General features: G+C 49.9%; 1 protein-coding gene across 10 annotated transcripts in view; it reads left to right on the top strand.

The window, feature by feature from the left end:
• FHAD1 (forkhead associated phosphopeptide binding domain 1) overlaps positions 1-18,963 on the top strand; it is a 162,679-nt gene that overhangs the window by 117,752 nt on the left and 25,964 nt on the right. For 5 of the 10 annotated variants that reach the window (XM_027975873.3, XM_015099309.4, XM_015099307.4 and 2 more), the window contains 6 exons: positions 1,632-1,739; positions 5,313-5,420; positions 10,483-10,656; positions 12,483-12,708; positions 14,678-14,765; positions 17,415-17,521. In XM_027975873.3, the coding sequence (XP_027831674.2) occupies positions 1,632-1,739; positions 5,313-5,420; positions 10,483-10,656; positions 12,483-12,708; positions 14,678-14,765; positions 17,415-17,521 (811 nt within the window). The remainder of the gene's footprint in view (positions 1-1,631; positions 1,740-5,312; positions 5,421-10,482; positions 10,657-12,482; positions 12,709-14,677; positions 14,766-17,414; positions 17,522-18,963) is intronic. The other 5 variants (XM_060396588.1, XM_060396586.1, XM_060396587.1 and 2 more) reach the window with 1 other exon arrangement.

Below are 18,963 nucleotides of genomic sequence, written 5' to 3'. Positions count from 1 at the left end.
GTGATAAAGACCCTGCCTGCCAATGCAGGAGACACAAGAGACACGGATTCCATCCGTGGTTGGGAAGATTCCCTGGAGGGGGCATGGCAACCCACCCCAGTATTCTTGCCTGGAGAATCCCATGGACAGAGGAGCCTGGCGGGCTGCAGTCTGTGGGGCCGCAAAGAGTCGGGCACAACTAAGCGTATTGCACACAGGCATGCACCACACCGTCAGATGAATCTCTAAGAACGACAGAATCACTAGGTCACAAGGCTGGTTTGGAGGTAACTTTAAAGGTTAATTCCCATGACCTGCCCAGGAGTGTGGAAGCAAAGTGTCCAAGAGGAACACAACTTGGGCCTGAGTTGTGCAAGGACAGCCTTCCCTGTGGTGCCCAGCTTGGCTGCATAGCAAAGTCCTGAGTGTCGATATGAGATCAGACGCTGTGGGGCAGCAAAATGTCTTACCCCTAAACCCACCTCAAACTTCAAAATAAATGTGGAGCTCCCATGATGCTAGTGCTCTTCTGCTTCATTGAGGGCTAGTATTGGAACCACTGAGTGTTGGAGTTTTTTAAACTGCTTTTCAATGAAAGAACTATACAAAAGTATATACTATTTCATCCATATTATGGGTTGAATATTTTTGCAGGCTAATCTAGGACCCTAACCACTGGCTATAATGGAAACCACGTTCCAACTTCCAAACATCTGACAGCCAATGGTGTCACACAATCCATTCCAGGAGTCCCCTGGTAGTCCAGCGATTAAGATTTTGTCTTCCAGTGCCAGGGGAGTGGGTTTGACCCCTGGTTGGGGAGCTAAGATCCCACATGCCTTGCAGCCAAGAATACAAAACATAAAACAGAAGCAATATTGCAACAAATTCAATAAAGACTTTAAGTTTGGTGCATATAAAAAAGTAATAATAATAATAACCTATTTGAGAGACGAGGTGCCTTTCTTGCAGTGACGAGAAATAAGGGCTTTGCCGGCAGCTCCTTCCTTCTGCAATTTGCATAAACCATTTAACTGAACGGCTCGTCAGCAAGTTGCTTCCTGGATAAAAAATCCCTGATTATGGGCACTAAATACTAACCACAGCCCTCCCATCCTCTCAAAGCTTCCCTTGTGATGTTGGTCCCCTCCCCTTCCAGAAATGTGTATGTGTGGCTTATTAATTCAATACACTGCCCTCCTTTAGAAACCTGATTCTATTTCAGAGATTTATTTCAATAATGGGAAATTCCATTATTAATGAGATTCTTCTTCTTATCAGAGAGGCTGCCTGGCACGATGGTAAGAACTCAGACTCCGTAATAAGACAGGCTTGGTCGCCTTTCCTCACTGGCTCCCTGCCGGGGCCTCTGCACACAAACAATATCCAGGGCTCCACTAACAAACTGCAGGACCCCTGGGTCCTCAGGAACTTTCCACTCTTTAGTTTCCCCACCTGTAAAATGGGGTCAAAACTTCTCTGTGGATGAGGATGCTATGAGAATAAACTGGGTGAGAAGCACTGGCCTTGGGCCCTGGCACGTAAGACCAGCCCCCAGCATTTGAGCTGCTGTCATTATTGGTATCATGCTTACTAGCAATTTCCCCCGCTAAATGTGCAGGCAACCAAAAAGACCGGTCATTGATTTTCAGGTTTTGGAGAGCAGCATGGCCCATGAGAAAAGAAAAGCAAAGGAATCCTTAGAGGCAGAAAAGAGGAAAGTGCAAGATCTGGAGAACCACTTAACACAGCAGAAGGAGGTATGGGGAGCAGTGGGTGGTGGCAGCCGAAAGCCCTTGGAAGCAGCTTCAGGACAAGATGCGAGACTGTGTTTTGGTACCCGGCTGTAGAGCAGGTGGTAAAGCAAGCTGATGGGGAACAGTGCCGCTGATGAGAGCTGCCGATGTCACATCACAGGACTCACCAGCTGTTTGACCCTAGGGCAGACCACCTCACCTCCTGGACCAGCTTCATCATTCATAACATGGGGAGGCTAACTACCCCTGCATCATGAAATTAAACCAGTTAGTGTTTTTCGGGGCTTCCCAAGTAGCGATAAAGACTTGGGTTCAACCCCTGGGTCAGGAATATCCCCTGGAGAAGGGCATGGCAATCCACTCCAGTATTCTTGCCTGGAGAATCCCTAGGACAGAGGAGGCTGGTGGGCTACAGTCCATGGAATCGCAAAGAGGTGGACACGACTGAAACGACTTAGCGCACACAGCACAGTGTATATTAAGTACTTAGACCTGCCCTCACCCACAGAGGACCATCTCCATAAGCCCTGCTGGTCAACTTCCCAGGGAGGAGAGATGCCCTCCAGGGGAGACCCCTGGTTGGAGTCTGGGTCAGTCCTTCAGTCAGCATCCTCTTCCTCCTCATCACTGAAAGGTATTTCAGCGTGGGCACAGCAGAACAACACCCTCCTAGCTCCAGCCTCCTAGTTTCAGAGACTCCCGAGTAGACCCTCCCTGGGCTGATGGTCAGGTGCAGAGACAAACATTGCCGAGGAAGATGGAGTAGACAGGCACATAACCAGCTCACATGGCAGTCACGTCAAATAAGTGCCAGGGGTCAGTGCCTTCTGGAACAAATGAGAAGTACACCCTGGAGGAGAGTGATGTGGGAGGGAGGAGGGGAGTCCAAGCACCAGGCTGGGGCAGAGCTGGTGACATCCACCCCTACAAGCCCGGGAACTGGGCTCACCAGCCTCACCTGCGTGGAGCCACCACGAAGGCAGACCCCCCAAGGCCGAGAGGAGAGATGAAGGCCAAGCCGCACCCTGAAAGTCAAACAGGGGCTCCCTGGAGCCAGGAGGCCAGGTGGCAGTGCCCTTAGTGACCTGTGGTGGCATCTCTAGGAGGTGGGCTCCAGGGAGTGCAAAGAGACATGTGCCAGCCCCATGTAACATCCAGAAAGAGTGGGCGACTCGGTGAATTGTTTGATGCAGTTATGTTCATCCATCTGCAGATATTTATGGAGTACCCGCCGTGTGCCAGGCCCTACTGGGTGTCAGGATACTGCAGAGCACTAGAGGGCCACGGCCGTGCCCTCGTGGGCCTGCCACTCTAGGACGGAGGGCAGACAGCCATGTAAACAAATGCCCAGGTGACCCCAGAGACACAGGCTGTACAAAACCAGCATGAGTTAGAGAGTGGCCCACAGGCAGGGAGGGCCTCTCATATTTGGTGACATTGAGTGAGACCTGGAGGGCAGAGGAACACTACAGTGACATCTGCGGGAAGAGGATGCCCCAGCTCAGGGGTCCCAAGTGCAAAGGAGGGCGCCTGAGTTAGCCAGGGGGGTGGGGCAGGGCGGGAAGAATGAAATCACTCTGGAACAAGATGGAAACCAAAGGGGAGGGATCGGGGCAAGAAAGCCAAAGGAAGCCGCAGAGTCGGGGGCAAAGTGAGGCGTGGCAGGAGAGCTGTGTGGGCCAAACGAGTTGACTCCAGTTCCAGTTGCAGCTCTGCCCTAACACGTTGTATGACCCTGGGCAAGCCCCTCTCTGTGCCCTCATCTGTAACGTGGGTGTAGTGACAGAGATTTGTTGCGAGGAGTCAGTGCATTCATTGTGAAACACCTGCCCAGGTGAGCTCAGAGTCCAGATCAAGTGGGGAGGATGGTGTGCATGACGGGGTATGGGGGTGGGACAGTCAAGCAAAGACCTTGGCAGGGAAGTGAGGTCAGAGTCCACACGGGGCGAGGGAGCACCGACACAGAGCAAGCCTTGTTAAGGGATAGAACCCGGACCGTGGTCAGTGGCATCCCCCAAGCATCCCTTATCCAGGTGGGCTAAGGGCGGAGTTTTATAGCGTGCACCCCTGCTGAGCAGGGTGGCAGACTCTGTGCCAGCCTACGTATGAACACGCAGGCGCATCTCCTGCCTCCAGGTAGGGTGGGGCTTCAAGCAGGAGGACAGCTCAGGCAAGATCCAGACATCAGGTGGCAGAATGGCTAGGGCGGGGCACTGGCATCTGAACTGGCACCCAGTGGTGCGACCTTGGCCCATTACTCATCCTCGCACTGCCTCATTTACAGCCTCCTTACCTGCAAAATGGAAGCCAGATGCCTCCTGGGGGGTTGCGTTCACTACACGGTACAGGCACTCACGTGCAGCGTTTACAGAGCAGGCAGCCTCGTCATCATCATTTTCATTTGTAATTTTCCAAGCAGCACAGAATAAGAGAAGGGAGCACGCCCTCCCACGGAGCATGCGGTGGCCTCTTACATCAGACAGGACGCAGCCTGGCAGGGTGAGAACTGGATGGTCTCAGGCAGACTTGGCAGTGAGAAAATGCCAAGCCCATGCAGGGAGGAGAGTCAGGGCCCAGGTGCAGCGGCGAGGCCTGTGTGCAGCGCAGGGCAGTGGGGATGGAGGCCAAGGGCGTGATGCTAGAACCACAGGGTAGTTGGGAAGATCATCTGTTCTCCAGGACCACCCATCCCCAAACCATAACGGTTTTCAATAGTTTTTCTTTTTTACCCAATAATGCACATTCAGTAAAGAAAATTTAGAAGATCCAGACCAGTGAAAAGAAGAAAATATAAATGACCATAATCTCAATTCCCCCAAAATAGCCATTATTTACATTCTCATACATATCTTTCCAGTCTTTTGTGTATGCATAGATAAATTATTTATTTCATTAAAATGTTCTTGTGAACATTATATTTATGTGGGAGGCATCACTTCAAGAGTTTCAACAGCTGCAAATAGTTTCTTGACCCCACTCTGGCTGTGTCCCTCCTGGGGCTTGTGTAGGTGAGGCTGGGTTCCAATCCCCTCCCCATCTCAGGATCTATGGGGTAAATGTTCTCTGCAGCAAACTGTCCTGGACTTCAGTTTTTAGACCCAAGCCTTCGTAGGTTGGAGAGAGACCACCAGTGTCCTTTGAAGCCATAAACATCAGGCCTACTGGGTCAGGAGGCATCCCCCCACCCCCACCCCTGCCCTTGGCCTCACTTGCCCCACCTTCCAAGAAGTGAGGTACCAACAAGGGACCACACTGGTGCCACCGTCTGTCTGTTTAGTAGTTTAGTCAGTGACTCAGTGTCAAACGCCTTGACCTGAGCACTCACCAGCCTGTCACTTCCTGCACACCAGCCTAGAAACTCTGAATGACAAATAACTCTCTGCTGAGGACATACCTAACCACAACTTGACTTCCAGTCCTCACGTCTCTCTCCGACGGGCATCCTCTTCCTTGAGCTCTAGCTCCCCAGCTCTGACTCACTGGTATCAACTATTACTAATGCTAGCTTTCCCCTTGGGTGTCACTTCCCTTCCTTTCTCATGCACACACCCTCAAAACGCTGTTGTTGACTTCCAGATTTCCGAGAGCAGCATCGCCTATGAGAAAAACAAAGCAAAGGAGGCCATAGAGAAGGAAAAGAAAAAGGTCCAAGATCTGGAGAACCGCATAACCAAGCAGAAGGAGGTATGCCTCTCTAAGAGGAAAGAGGAGCAGGCGTGACTGAGTGCTGGGCTCTGGCGGCTGGCGGTCTGGTTCAAATCCCACCCCTGCCGCCATCGGGCTGTGAGACGTTAGACAACAGTTAGCACCTCTGTGCCTTGCTTTCCCCACTTATGAAATACAGATGATCCAATAGATCACCCTTGTGGAGCTGGGAGACTTGACATCTAACACACACAGAGACAAGTGTGTCTAACACACACCTGACACTCAGTGAATGCTGTGTGTATTGGCTGCTTTTTTTTATTATTGTCATTACTACTGGCTCACAGCCACAAAGTGGAGGGGCAGAGTCTGAACCCAGGACCATGTGATGCCAGGACCCCCTCATCCTCACCGCTCCTCTCTCTGTCCTTAAGCTTGCTGTGGGTTCAGCTGCCTGGGGTCAATGTCCGACTGCCTTGATGCTGTTTCTCCACCAGAACCTGTCACCTTCGCTGTCAGCACCTTCATCATCAAACCACATTTGCAATTCTCACTGGGAGTAGGAGACACAGCAGGGGCTGAAGTTGTTACCCAGGACCTTGTCTTAGGCATCTCCAAGCTGGAGGACTGAATTCCACCCTCCTGGGTCCCAACAGTACAAAGGGTGCACACACACACACACACACACACATACACACAGAGATACAGGTCAATATCTCAAAAGTCATGGCAAGTGATAAACAGACAACCTGACAATAATGAGTTGGATTCAAATACAGGCAAATACAATTTCAAAGGATTGCCAAGATCAAATGGGACCAAACAAGTCTTTAAGTCTATTCACATCAATCTTAGATTATTTTCTTTGAAGAACATTTCCCTAACATTAATATGCATAGAATCACTGTGGGGGATGGGGGTAATTTTAAATGGCCAATCCCTGGACTTTAGCCCCAGAGATTCTGATTCACTCTCTATAGAGTAGACTCAGGAATCTGTACTTTTAACAGCAGTCCAAGGGGTGCTGGTGCTCTTGGAACGACGCTGCTCAAGGTGCCAGTAAACCATGTCTGGATTACCTATCCCTGCTTCCCTGGTAGCTCAGACGGTAAAGCGTCTGCCTACAATGCGGGAAACCTAAGTTTGATCCCTGGGTCGGGAAGATCCCCTGGAGAAGGAAATGGCAACCCATTCCAGTACTCTTGCCTGGAATATCCCATGGACTGAGGAGCCTGGTGGGCTACAGTCCATGGGGTCGCAAAGAGTCGGACACGACTGAGCGACTTCACTTCACATGGGCTTCCCAGGTGGCATAGTGGTAGAGAGTCTGCCTGCAGTGCAAGAGACCAAGGTTCAGTCCCTGGGTTGGGAAGATCCCCTGGAAGAGGGCACAGCTACCCATTCCAGTATTCTTGCCTGGAACATTCCATGGACAGAGGAGACTGGCGGGGCTACAGTCCATGGGGTCACAAAGAGTCGGACACGACTGAGCACGCACGTGTACGCATGCACACCCTAGCACCACTGTAAGAGGGGCCTTTGCCAACTGGAGCGTGTCCAGAGGATGAGCTGGGTGAAATGATGTGAGAGTTGTCAGCTCTGGGCTGATGCACATGTGCAGGACTCCTTGTGGGCAGGTGGGCGCTGCCTAAGAAGGAGCCCAAGAGGGGCCATCTCTCCATGCAGCCTTGTTTCCCCAATGATTCACATGACTCCTCCATAAAACACTTCAGTTAGGGGTAGGAGAAAAGGAGGAATTAGAATTTTAAAGTAGATTATTTGGGGCAGAAAATGGATTAGGGATGAGATTAATGCAAACAAAAAAAAAAGTGTATCACAAAATCAATGAATGGGTCACAGTTTTTATTAGCACAGTGAAAGCAAACACCCAGTGGCTGTGAAGTTCACTAGACACAATGGACCAAGTGCTCCTGGAAATTAGACCATTCTGGGTACTCAACCCGGAGAACTTCTGTCCTCAGGGTCATGACAGAGGAGACTCTAACTCAACCAACAGTGTCGTCAACAGCAGCCTTTGAGAAAAGGACAGTGACATCAGAGGGCCAGCTCTTACGACAGCCCTGCAGGCAGGCTGACAGCATCACATCAGGGGCTAAGAAATGGGACTCCACCCCAGGGATTCCCCACTCACCAGGATAGACCAAGGAAGTTCAGGGTCGAAGACCCAGTCAGACATAGAGAGGCTTATTTGCATGCCGTTTTACTTGCACACACAGGAGAGCATTTGAAAAACTGATTTCATCTCTACAGGTGAAAATAGGATTTATATGAGAAAAAGAGGAGAGAGGAGAGAAAAATAAATTCAGGCCTGCTGGAACCCTGAACTTGAGTAAGCTGCTGAGTAGCTGGCAAGGAGCAAAGATGCCAGGCAGCGTGCTCTGCCCTGAGGCAACTTCATGGCCCATCAAAAAAGCCGTCTCAGTTCTTTGTGGATTCCGCGGGACAGCTGGAGTGCTTCCGCTTTGTGCTGTGCCTGCCACTGACCCCCAGGGGGCGCCTCCTCAGGCCAGGTCCGCACACTGTCTGCACTGGGACTTCTCAACAGTAACGACCACATCACGACCCCAAATAAGAACAGACAGAGTTCAGTGGTGGTACGGAGAGAATGAAGCTTCTCCCAGGCGAGGCTCACAGGCATCACATGATGAGAACCATGCTCTTTTTTTTTTTTTTAAACACACAAAAAAAATCAGTTTCATTTCCCAGTTATAAAATGAGCACCTGGGATCTCCCTACGGTCCAGTGGTTAAGACTCCACGTTTCCAATGCAGGGTGCGTGGGTTCAATCCCTGGTGGAGGAACTAAGCTCACTCAAGTTCAGGGTTCCAGCAGGTCTGAATTTATTTTTCTCTCCTCTCTCCTCTTCTTCTCATATAAATCCTATTTTCACCTGTAGAGATGAAATCAGTTTTTCAAATGCTCTCCTGTGTGTGCAAGTAAAACAGCATGCAAATAAGCCTCTCTATGTCTGACTGGGTCTTTGACCTTGAACTTCTTTGGTCTATCCTGGTGAATGGAGAGTCCCTGGGGTGGACTCCCACATATCATGTGGCACAGCCAAAACATTAAGAATAAATTTAAAAAATAAAAGGAGTAACTGCTCTAGAAATTTTTAGAAGTATGGAAAAATCCATGAGTCCACCAAGCAGAGTTAACAGTAATGAAATTATTTATTTTTTCTTTTGGCTGTGCTATGCAATGTGTGGGATGGTAGTTCCCTGACCAGGAATTGAACCCATGCTCCCCGTATTGAAAGCACAGGTTCTTAACTGATGGACCGAAGAAGTCCACTGATGACATTTTGATGTGATTCCTTCCAGACCAGCTTTATGATGATCACTATGACAGACATGGACAAATACCAATTTGTTAGAGAGTTATTTACACTGTTACACTGTGCATGCTGCGTTTTGACTTAATATATTACAAATATGTCCACATATCATTGAATTTTCGTCTACAACACGCCAGTAAAGGATGACCTGGGTTTGCACTGTGTTGGGTGAACCTTGATTCATTTACCCTTGGGCACGGGGGTGTGTCTCTCTTTTCAGTGGAGTGAAAAGCTGCTTGGCTGAGCAGCTCTGTGTCAGGGGCTTTGTGCACGTGTGGGGTTATGTCCTTAGGATACATCTCCAAAAGTGGAATCAGTGGGTCATGGGATATGAACATTTTTAGGCTCGTGAAACAGGTTGCCAAGTGACCCTCTCAGAAAGGTCATACCAGTTTTCACTGCCACCAACAGAGTCTGGGAATGCCGAGCACTGCACCTTGAGAATATGTTTTGCGCTGTGCTGTGCTTAGTCATTCAGTCATTTCCGACTCTTTTCCACCCCATGGACTATAGCCTGCCAGGCTCCTCTGTCCACGGAGATTCTCCAGGCACAAATACTGGAGTAGGTTGCCATGTCCTCCTCCAGGGGATCTGTCCAACTAAGGGATCGAACCCAGGTCTCCCACATTGCTTTGCAGGCAGATTCTTTACCTTCTGAGCCACTAGGGAAGCCCGGATATGTTTCACGTAGGATTAAATAATGTTCATGAATAGGTTACATGCAGTATGATTCTGACTATGTGACATTCTGGAAAAGGCGAAACTAGGGCAATAATAAAAAGATCAGGGATTGGTAAGGGACGGGAGGATGATGAATAGATGGAGCACATAGGGTCTCTAGGGCAGGGAAACTATTCTGTGTGATTCCATAATGGTGGATACATGTTATCATACATTTGTCCAGATCCATAGAGTGTACACCACTGAGTTGAACCCTCATGTAAACTATGAGCTTTAGGTGCTAATGATGTGTCAAGGTAGGTTCATCAGTTATCACAAATGAGATGATCCGATGAGGGATGTTGATGGTAGGAGAGGCTGTGCCTGTGGCGGGGGTGGGAGTTAAAGGAAAACTTTCTGAATTTTCTGCTCAGTTTTACTGTGAACCTAAAACCGCTCTAAAAAGTGAAGTCAAATAAATAGATGAAGTCCATCCATCCCCAGCACAGTGCCTGTGACAAAGCCCACTTTCTGCACTATTTGGGGAGGGACTCAAGAAAGAGAGTAGGATTTTGACAAAGATGGAAAGAATGGGTCCAAGGAGAAGGTAGAAGATGTTGGGGACACGGCGACTGGAGTCTACCCTCCCAGGGTCCCCAGGGGAGGTCATCCCAGGGCCTAAGTCACGGAGTAAGTTGGAGGAATGTCCTGAACACAGGTCCTATGACTCGGGGGTGAAGAACTCGGCGCATTTATCCTGGAAGACAGATTTATGGAGAGACATGACAGCCTTCTCAAATATTTAAAGGGCTGTCTCATAAGAGAGAAATAAAACTTGTTCAATGAGCTCCAGGTGACAGAACTGAGCTCAGGGGCCAGAAATCTCAAGGAGGTAGATCTCAGCTGAATTTGAGTTCTGCAGTAATTGGAACCTTCCAGAGAAAGCATGGACTTTGGACTTTAAAAGGATCGACAGAACAATAACAGAACAGAGGTCCCCTCCTCTCTGAAAACAGGGGAAGGGGGAGCCTGGGGTAAATATTTACACCTGAATTTCTGTTCATTTGATGTTTGCTGTTTGTCTAGGAAATGGATTTAAAAATGCAAAAAGAAGATATTTTAAATAATAAATTAAATGATGCACTGGCCATGCTAGAAAAGGCTCAGAAAACAGAGATGGCGGAAAGTCTGAAAGCAGAGAACCTCACCATGAAATTAAATGAAACGTTAGCTGAACTGGAGACTGCCAAGACGAAAATGGTAAGTCAGTGCCTTCCGGGGACGGGAGAATTTTCCCTTCAATGCAAGATCACCATGCCGTGTGTAGTTTAGACCAGGGGTTCTCAGCCTCCATACTGGTGATGTTCTGGGTGGGTAACTGTCATGGAGGGTGGCGGGGGGGGCTGTCTTGTGCATTTTAGGATGTGCAGCAGCACCCACTGAGCTCCACCCAGAAGATGCCAGTGGCACCCTACCCCAGGTGTGACAACTAGAAATGTCTTCTGACTTTGCCAAATCTCCCCCGGTGGGCAGGGGAGGGTGAGGGGAATCACCCCCTGTTGAGAAGCATTAATTTAGTATGAAAGGTAGACAGAAGCTATGACACCCTCTCTCCAGGGCCTTCTAAGATGATGAAATTCAGGCTACTCCCAGGATCATACTGAGAATTTAGGGGCCAGTGATGATTCCATAGAATTTAAGATAGTATTTTTCAATTTTAGCTTGACATTCAAGGCCCTTCACCATCAGGGCTCAATATTGCAATGACCTGTCATTCATACATTTAACCAACGGGTCTGTGGACAATGACGTAATAAGGACTGACCTGGCAGAGAGAAGTTGAGAGGGGCTGGGCTTAGAGACAGCAGCTCAGGGGTGTGACATGTGGTGGCCATTCCCAAGGTCCTGGGTCACAGGACCTGGACACTTGGGGTAGCAGAGGAGTAGGGGAAAGGAGTTGCTATGGAGGGAGTTACCAGAAATGGCAGGATTTGTTAACTGATTGACAGGACAGGAGTCCTGAGGAGAGGGAGGAGCCAAGGAGGTGGGCGGGCTTCCAGCCAGGGCACCATGGAGGGGGGCGGTGATGGCACATGGAGTTGCTGGGAAGATAGAGGTTGGGCTTGGGGATGAGGGCAGGTCTCTTGTGGGAGAAAGACTGTCTCCTGGAGAAGATAAAGCATTCAGACTGAACTGAGGGTAGGGATATCAAAGTTCAAAAGTTGCCCCAAACTTTTGGTGGCACGTTAGATTTGGGGCAGGAAGTGAGACATGAAGACTAAAGTTGGAAGAGAGCCTCAGTGGAGTGACGGTTGAAGGAGGGGCCATGTGTGAGCATCTGGGGCAGAAAATTTCTGCATCCAGAGGAGATCAGAGGCCCATCGTGTTAACAGGGAATGGAGAGCAAGAGGATGACATCATCCTGAGAGCAGGAGAATGATGTCATCCAGGTGGCAGGAGAATGACCTCATCCTGAGAGCAGAGGAAGGGGTGGGGGGAGTGGGAGGGGCACAAGGATGAGGCAGTGAGACTCAGGTGTGCAGAGCAGCTGCAAGCAGGGAGGGTGGTCATGGGAAGGGGTGTGACTCACACCATCAGGAGGCCACTGGTAACTTTTGTTTTTAAGAAATACAAATTTATTCACTTTTTTCTTATAAAGTTGTTCACTCATTAACTCAACCAGTACTTATTGAGCATCTGGGTCTAGATGCTGTGGCAGGGATCTGGGCTCTGATGCTGTGGGCATATGGGTAAATAAGAAAGAGTAAGTTTCTGCCCTCATGGAGTTTCCATTCTAGTGGGAGTGAGAAATAAAGACATGAGATGGTTCATATGGTAATAAGTGCCTCAGGATGATGTCTCCTTTAGATAGGCAGTCCAGAAGGGCCTCTCAGAGGAGGTGATGGAATCAGCCTTGTGAGGAGCTGGGGAGGAGTGTATGGGCAGAGGGAACAGCACGTGCAAAGGTCCTGGGGCAGGCAGAGCTCAGTGCCAGTGGGTGCAGAGGGGCCGTGCTGTTGTGTTGTTCCTGTTCTCATCATCTTACCCAACTCCCAAGATCACATGAACCAAGTCTGTTTCCCCAGATCATGATGGAGGAGCGGATGCAGCTGCAACAGCACACAGTAATGGCCCTCCAAGAGGAGCAGGAATCACAGAAGCACGAATTTGAAAAACAAATCATGGAATATAAGGAACAAATCAAGCAGCACTCCCAGACGATCGTGAGCCTCGAGGAAAGACTCCAGAAGGTGACCGAACACCACAGAAAGATAGAAGGAGAGATCGCCACGCTGAAGGACAATGACACAGGTCAGTCCAAAGAGATGCCGAGGGAACTCTAGTGTTCATGGTGGGTTCCAATGACCCTGTAGGTCCCTCCAGGCTGATGGACAAGAAGAAGTCTGCGTCTCATTTTAAAAGCCCCTCTATTGTCTGGAGGCCCCTGTCCTTGTCTCACTGCAAGGTTAGGTGCCCTCCAGGCCCAGGTTCAGCAGAAGTAACACGATGAAGAGAGACAGGCTTTGTGCTGAGCCAGTCAGCCAAGGAGCAGCACAGGCTGCCGGGGCTGTGAGGGGTGTCAGGACACACTACGGGAACCGTCCTTTCCCCATGGAAGCATCCCGGGCAGGGGCCTTTCAAAGGCGTCTCTCTGCCATCAGCAATTTGCAGCTCTGTCTAATGCTTTTTCACAACCAGCTGGGGTTTATCTCTTAAAAAAAAAAAAGCCTGGAGAAAGAACTCAGAGTTGTGAGCACTTATTTGCCCTGAATGACCAAGGATAACAGATAAAACTAAAGACAGTGAGCTCTTGGAGAAGAGGTCTGGAAGTAGAGGCCTCGGCCTAGGGTTTCTCATCCTGAGCGTTAATATTGCCACGTGGGCTAGATCGGCTTCCCTGGTGGCTCAACAGTAAGGAATCCGCCTGCCAATGCAGGAGACGTGGGTTCAGTGCCTGAATCGGGAAGATCCCCTGCAGAAGGACCTGGCAGCCCACTCCAGTATTCTTGCCTGGGAAATCCCATGGACAGAGGAGCCTGGAGGGCTACAGTCCCCGGGGTCGCCAAGAGTGGGACACAACTGAGTGACTGAGCATGCTCGTGGAATGGAGCGCCCTTTGTTGGGGACTTTCCTGTGCACTTAGGGTGTTGAGCAGTGTCCCTGGCCTCTACCCACTGCATGCCCACCTCCCACTCCAGTGCGACAGCCAAAAATGTCTCCAGACATGGCTAAACGTCCCCGTATGGGTAAACTCACTCCTGTTTGAGAACCATGGTCCTAGTCTCAAGCCAGCTGACAAGCTGTCAGGACTCACCTCATGGATACATTCATTCAGCACGCTTAGCTGAGCAGCTCTTGTGTCCTGAGCTCATTCTAGACACTGGGGGTTCAGCTGTGGACCACCAGGCAGCATCCCTACAGTTTGCCAGGTCACTGCCCTGACAGAGGACCCGGCATGAACAGGGCACCATGTCAAGAGCAGAGTTCAGGACTCGGTTCCCAGCCCAGGTCCAGGTTAGAGGGAGGGTGTTCCAGCTGGGACACTTCTTTGTCACCCCAGACTTAGATCCATGCCTGCCATCAAGCAGACGTTCCATAAGCATCTGTTGAACAAATAAACGAGCGAGTGAACTGAGGATGGGGGCAGTGGCGGAAACTGGAAGGCAGTGGGCTGAAGAGTAACTGGGAGGTGAGCACAGGATGAGACTCTTATCTGAGCGGAGAGCAGGAAATGGGGCAGGAGGTGCGACCCGGGGAGGGGTTAAGGCTCTGCCTCTCACCCCTTAACCAAGTGGTTACCAGCAGGTCCCAGCAATGCTGTGCTCACTTCCTCAGCTGTCAGTGGTATCAGTGGGTGTTAATCGCTTCAGTTGTGTCCGACTGTTTATGACTCTATGGATTGTAGCCCACCAGGCTCCTCCGTCCATGGGATTCTTCAGGCAAGAATACTGGAGTGGGTTGCCATTTCCTCCTCCAGGGGATCTTCCCGACCCAGGGATCAAACCCATGTCTCTTGCATTGGCAGGCGGATTCTTTACCACTGAGCTACCTGGGAAGCAGCACCACCTCAGAGAGTAGCTGGAAAGGTGTCACGAGCTCATGCATGGGGGAAGGGCAGTCTGTGACACAGAACACATGGTGTTTCTCAATAGGTGGAGAGGGCTGGGGGCGGAGGGAAGGATTGTCAGTTGAGAAGGTTTGCTCTGTTGATAAGCGAAGGGGAAGGAAAATATCTCTTGCCTGAGGACTGTGATGACACTCACGTGTCCCTCTGATTCAGCCCAGGAGGGGGACGCACAGCCAGACCCCACAGCAGCAGCACCTCTAGGGGAGAGCAGCTCCAAAGATGCAATGTGCGACCACCTGATGTGAGTACTGGATGGGACTCCTGCTTCTGGTCACATTGTCAGAATCTGACAAGAGTTGAGTCTGTGCAGTCCTTGCTGCTGGTTGAGTTTCTCAGTCCCTTTAGTAAGTCAGGCTGGTGTCATGGAAAGATCTGGGTAGATCTAAGTTCAAATCCTAAACTCAACACTCTCCAGGTATGTAGCCCTGGGCAGGTCACATCCCCTCCTATTCCTCAGCACCCCCAGCTTGTGAGATAAGGAGGCACATGAATGCCAGCTAATGCTACTGCTTAGCTATTTTCCCCAAAGACCTGCCCGAGGCAAGCCTATTTTGGGGTTTCAAAACAGTGGAAACCGCTTGGTGGAATGGGATCCCGCAGAGGGTTAAAAGTTGAGAGGTTAGACTAAACGACCTTGAAGATCCCTCCCAACCCAAAGGTCCATACCTGGAGCCTCAAAGAAATGAAGTGATATCACTCAGTTGTGTCCAACTCTGTGTGACCCCATGGACTGCAGCCCACCAGGCTCCTCTGTCCATGGAATTCTCCAAGCAAGAATACTGGAGTGGATAGCCATTCCCTTCTCCAGGAGATCTTCCCAACCCTCAAAGAGCTGACAATTTCCAGAGAAATAAAACCCATGAATGGGAAAGATCCTGAAAGATATCTCCAAGCATCATACAAAGCAGAAGGTGGTAACGTGATGCAGAGAAAGGATTCAGAAAGTTTCTCAAAGAAGGCAAGCCACCAGCCTGAGCCCCGCCCCAAATACCAATTACCAAAGTCTCACGTCACACAGGTTTTACCCCAAGAAGGCAATGATAGTCAGACTCTTAATCTCCAAGTTCTGAAAAGTTTGTCTCCTCTTGTAAAGTCTGTGTCTCCTCCTAAACTCTGTAAAGAAAACCGTAGCCATGACCTGGAAAAGAATCAGCATCAAGTTGTTCTCTGGTTCACTTCCTTAATGATGGACACACTCAACGCAGAGTCTCATCCTCAAGTTGGAAGAGTCATGGCCAAGGAGATTAGATAGACAGACAGACAGACATGTATGTGTATGTGTGTGATCCATTCCAGTGATCACCAATCTTTTTTATTCCAATTTTCACATGCAGCCTGCAAGTATTTTGCTTTATTCCATAATAAACACAGACACTGCCTTCAAAGGTCTATATAAGAGGAGGCTATAGTTCAAAAGACTATGAATACAAATGAAGTGACACTAATACCTGCCCAGAGACCCAGTCATGTCCAGCTCTTTGCGACCCCATGGACTATAGTCCATGGAATTCTCCAGGCCAGAATACTGGAGTGGGTAGCCTTTCCCTTCTCCATGGGATTTTCCCAACCCAGGGGTCAAACCCAGGTCTCCCACATTGCAGGTGGATTCTTTATCAGCTGAGCCACAAGGGAAGCCCAAGAATACTGGAGTGCATAGCCTAGCCCTTCTCCAGCAGATCTTCCCAACCCAGGAATCGAACCGGGGTCTCCTGCATTGCAGGCAGATCCGACCAGTCCATCCTAAAGGAAATCAGTCCTGAATATTCATTGGAAGGACTGATGCTGAAGCTGAAACTCCAATACTTTGGCCACCAGATGCAAAGAACTGATTCATTAGAAAAGACTCTGATGCTGGGAAAGATTGAAGGCAGGAGGAGAAGGGGACGACAGAGGATGAGATGGTTGGATGGCATCACCAATTCGATGGACGTGAGTTTGAGTAAACTCCAGGAGTTGGTGACGGACAGGGAAACCTGGCATGCTGCAGTCCATGGGGTCGCAAAGAGTCAGATGTGACTGAGCGACTGAACTGAGAGACTCAATCTCTAAACCCCCTTTGCAGTGTTTCCTCCTGCCCCAACACACACATGCACATACACACACAAGCATGCACACACACACCACACACACACAATATGCTTGTCTCAGGGCTGGGGTGTCTCATACCTGCTCATAAGGCCCTCAGGGTCCCTCTCCTGCCGTCACCCTGGGCCCCTCCCATGAAACATCACCTCCCAGTCAGCCACCCTGATCACTGTGATGCCAAGACACACTCTCTGGGGTGTGGGACCAAGGATCTGCCCTCATCCACCCTCTCTGTGTCCCCCGCTTAGTTCTCTGCACCCTCAGAGCCCCTACATCCCCAAAGGGTCACTTGAACACCACCCACTCATGTGGCCCCTCTTCTCTCCATCAGGAATTAAAAGAAGCTGGTGAGAGCACAGAAGCCATACTGTCCTCTTCTCTCTTTTTCCTCATCCTCGAAGAATCCCTGAACCCACACACACAAAAATAGTCTTCCCTCTTTTTTGCACCAAAGATTGAAAGTCCATGAGAGTAATGGTTCCTGCTGACAGACGGTTGAGCAGGAAGAGCTGTCCTTTTGATATTAGTTGTATTTCAGCCTCAGAGCAAACCCAGCCAGGATCCTTTGTTCTGTCTCCTCCAAGTATTTCTTTATAATGAAGGTGCATCAAAACAGATTCTTGTTTTGAGAACTTTTCAAGAGTGTGCTTATCACCCTTGCTGGGGGTGGCATCATCCCCAGATTGGACCATCACTGCTGGAGGATCACATTGCCTTTGCGCTTTTCCCCTTCCAGGCACTGGAGCATTACCACAGAGATGGAGCTGAACTGACTTGGTCTGTTTTTTGTGTGTGTGAATTTCAGAGAGGATTTATTGACTGCTCAGAAGGAGATCCTGTCTCAGCAGGAGATCATCATGAGGTTAAGGAAGAACCTGACTGAAGCTCATAACCGAATGTCAGACCTGAGAGGTTTGTACAATTGCCCATGTTTCTCGATTTACCAACCCACTTTGAGAAAGGAAAGAAATGGGTCTTCGGGGTTGGAAAGCTGGGCATTTAAACCCCACCTCAACCTGCTGTCCTGGGCCATCACAGCATTTGTAACTCAGGATCACCAAAAGCTGCGGGTACTGAACTGATTTCATTTGATATGGGATCACAGGGAGCATTCTCACATGGCTCCACACCTCTGAGTAGAAATGCAGCTTTCTTTTTCGGGAAGAATCTCTGTTGACCACAGAGGATTTGTCTGTAGGAGCAAAGGCTTGGAGGTCATTCGTGGGCCCCCTCGCTTGGCAGGCCAGCCAGCACAAGTCCTAGCGCCCACCAGCTTATGGACCTAGAGTAAGTGTACCCTAGGTTGCTCCTGCCTCTATCTAGAGGAGCTCCTAGACCTGCCACACATCTGCCTGTTGGGGCTCCTCCTGTCCCTCACATCGACATCAGGACCCACCTAGAGTAGGGGCAAGATAGCTCTGAGGTCTGTTCTCTTCCGGATGGGCACAAGTCTGGCTGAATATTCCTACTTGGCTCCTCTTCTCCCCAGACTTATTTCTGCCTCCATTCTTCTTGCTTATTAGAGCTGCCTCTTCTTTCCCATCCCTAGCTTCCATTTAGCCAAAGGGCAGGAGTCGGGAGGTATAATTAGGTTTAGGAGGGGGTGGAGGAAGGGTGAAGAACATTCCTTTTATCTGGTCCCCACCTCAAGCCCTGTGCATCCCAGACCTTCAGTTGTGTTTACTCCCTGTGTCTGGACCAATTGATGTCCCCAGGGCTTTCATAGCAGGATTTTTCAAAGAGGGATTTCCCCCTTCCAAGATATGAGAACTTACGGCAGAAAGGCTAGAATCAGGAGGCATTGGACCCAGTTCTGGATCTGCTATTTATTAGATGGGTGACTTTAGACAAGTCCCTTGACCTCTGTAAACCTTGGTTTCTGCACCTGTGATGTGGGGCTGTTACTAGAAACTGCCTTGTAGGGTTGCTATGAAGATCCGAGACAACGTAGGGATCTTAGTTTGGATTTTCCCAGAAGCAGACCCCGAGACCAGAATTCCACTGCAGGTGGTTTATTTGAGAGATGATCCAAGGGACAACAGCAATGGAAGGGAAGTGAGACAGGGAAGGGAAGAAAGCAGATAAAGAATTGCCGTGCTGTCTGTCAGCAGGCACAGTAGGGGACAGAGCTTAATTCTTCCAGGGAGGGGGGATGCTGGGGAGCAATGTGGTCACAGCCCTCCGAGTGCCACCTGGACAGGGAGGGGGCTGGGCTGTGGGCTCCAGCCTGTCTCCACCTGGCCTCAGTTGGAGGCTGTTGCCTCTGGCAGATGCGTGAGCAGAGCTGTCTCCAGAGGGCTCAGAAGCCTCGGGCAAGCAGATGCAGAAGCAGACTGCTGAAGGTGCCCTAAAAT

Source organism: Ovis aries, chromosome 12, assembly GCF_016772045.2.
Source record: "Ovis aries strain OAR_USU_Benz2616 breed Rambouillet chromosome 12, ARS-UI_Ramb_v3.0, whole genome shotgun sequence".
NCBI lineage: Eukaryota > Metazoa > Chordata > Mammalia > Artiodactyla > Bovidae > Ovis > Ovis aries.
This window is presented reverse-complemented; position numbering and strand designations above follow the sequence as displayed.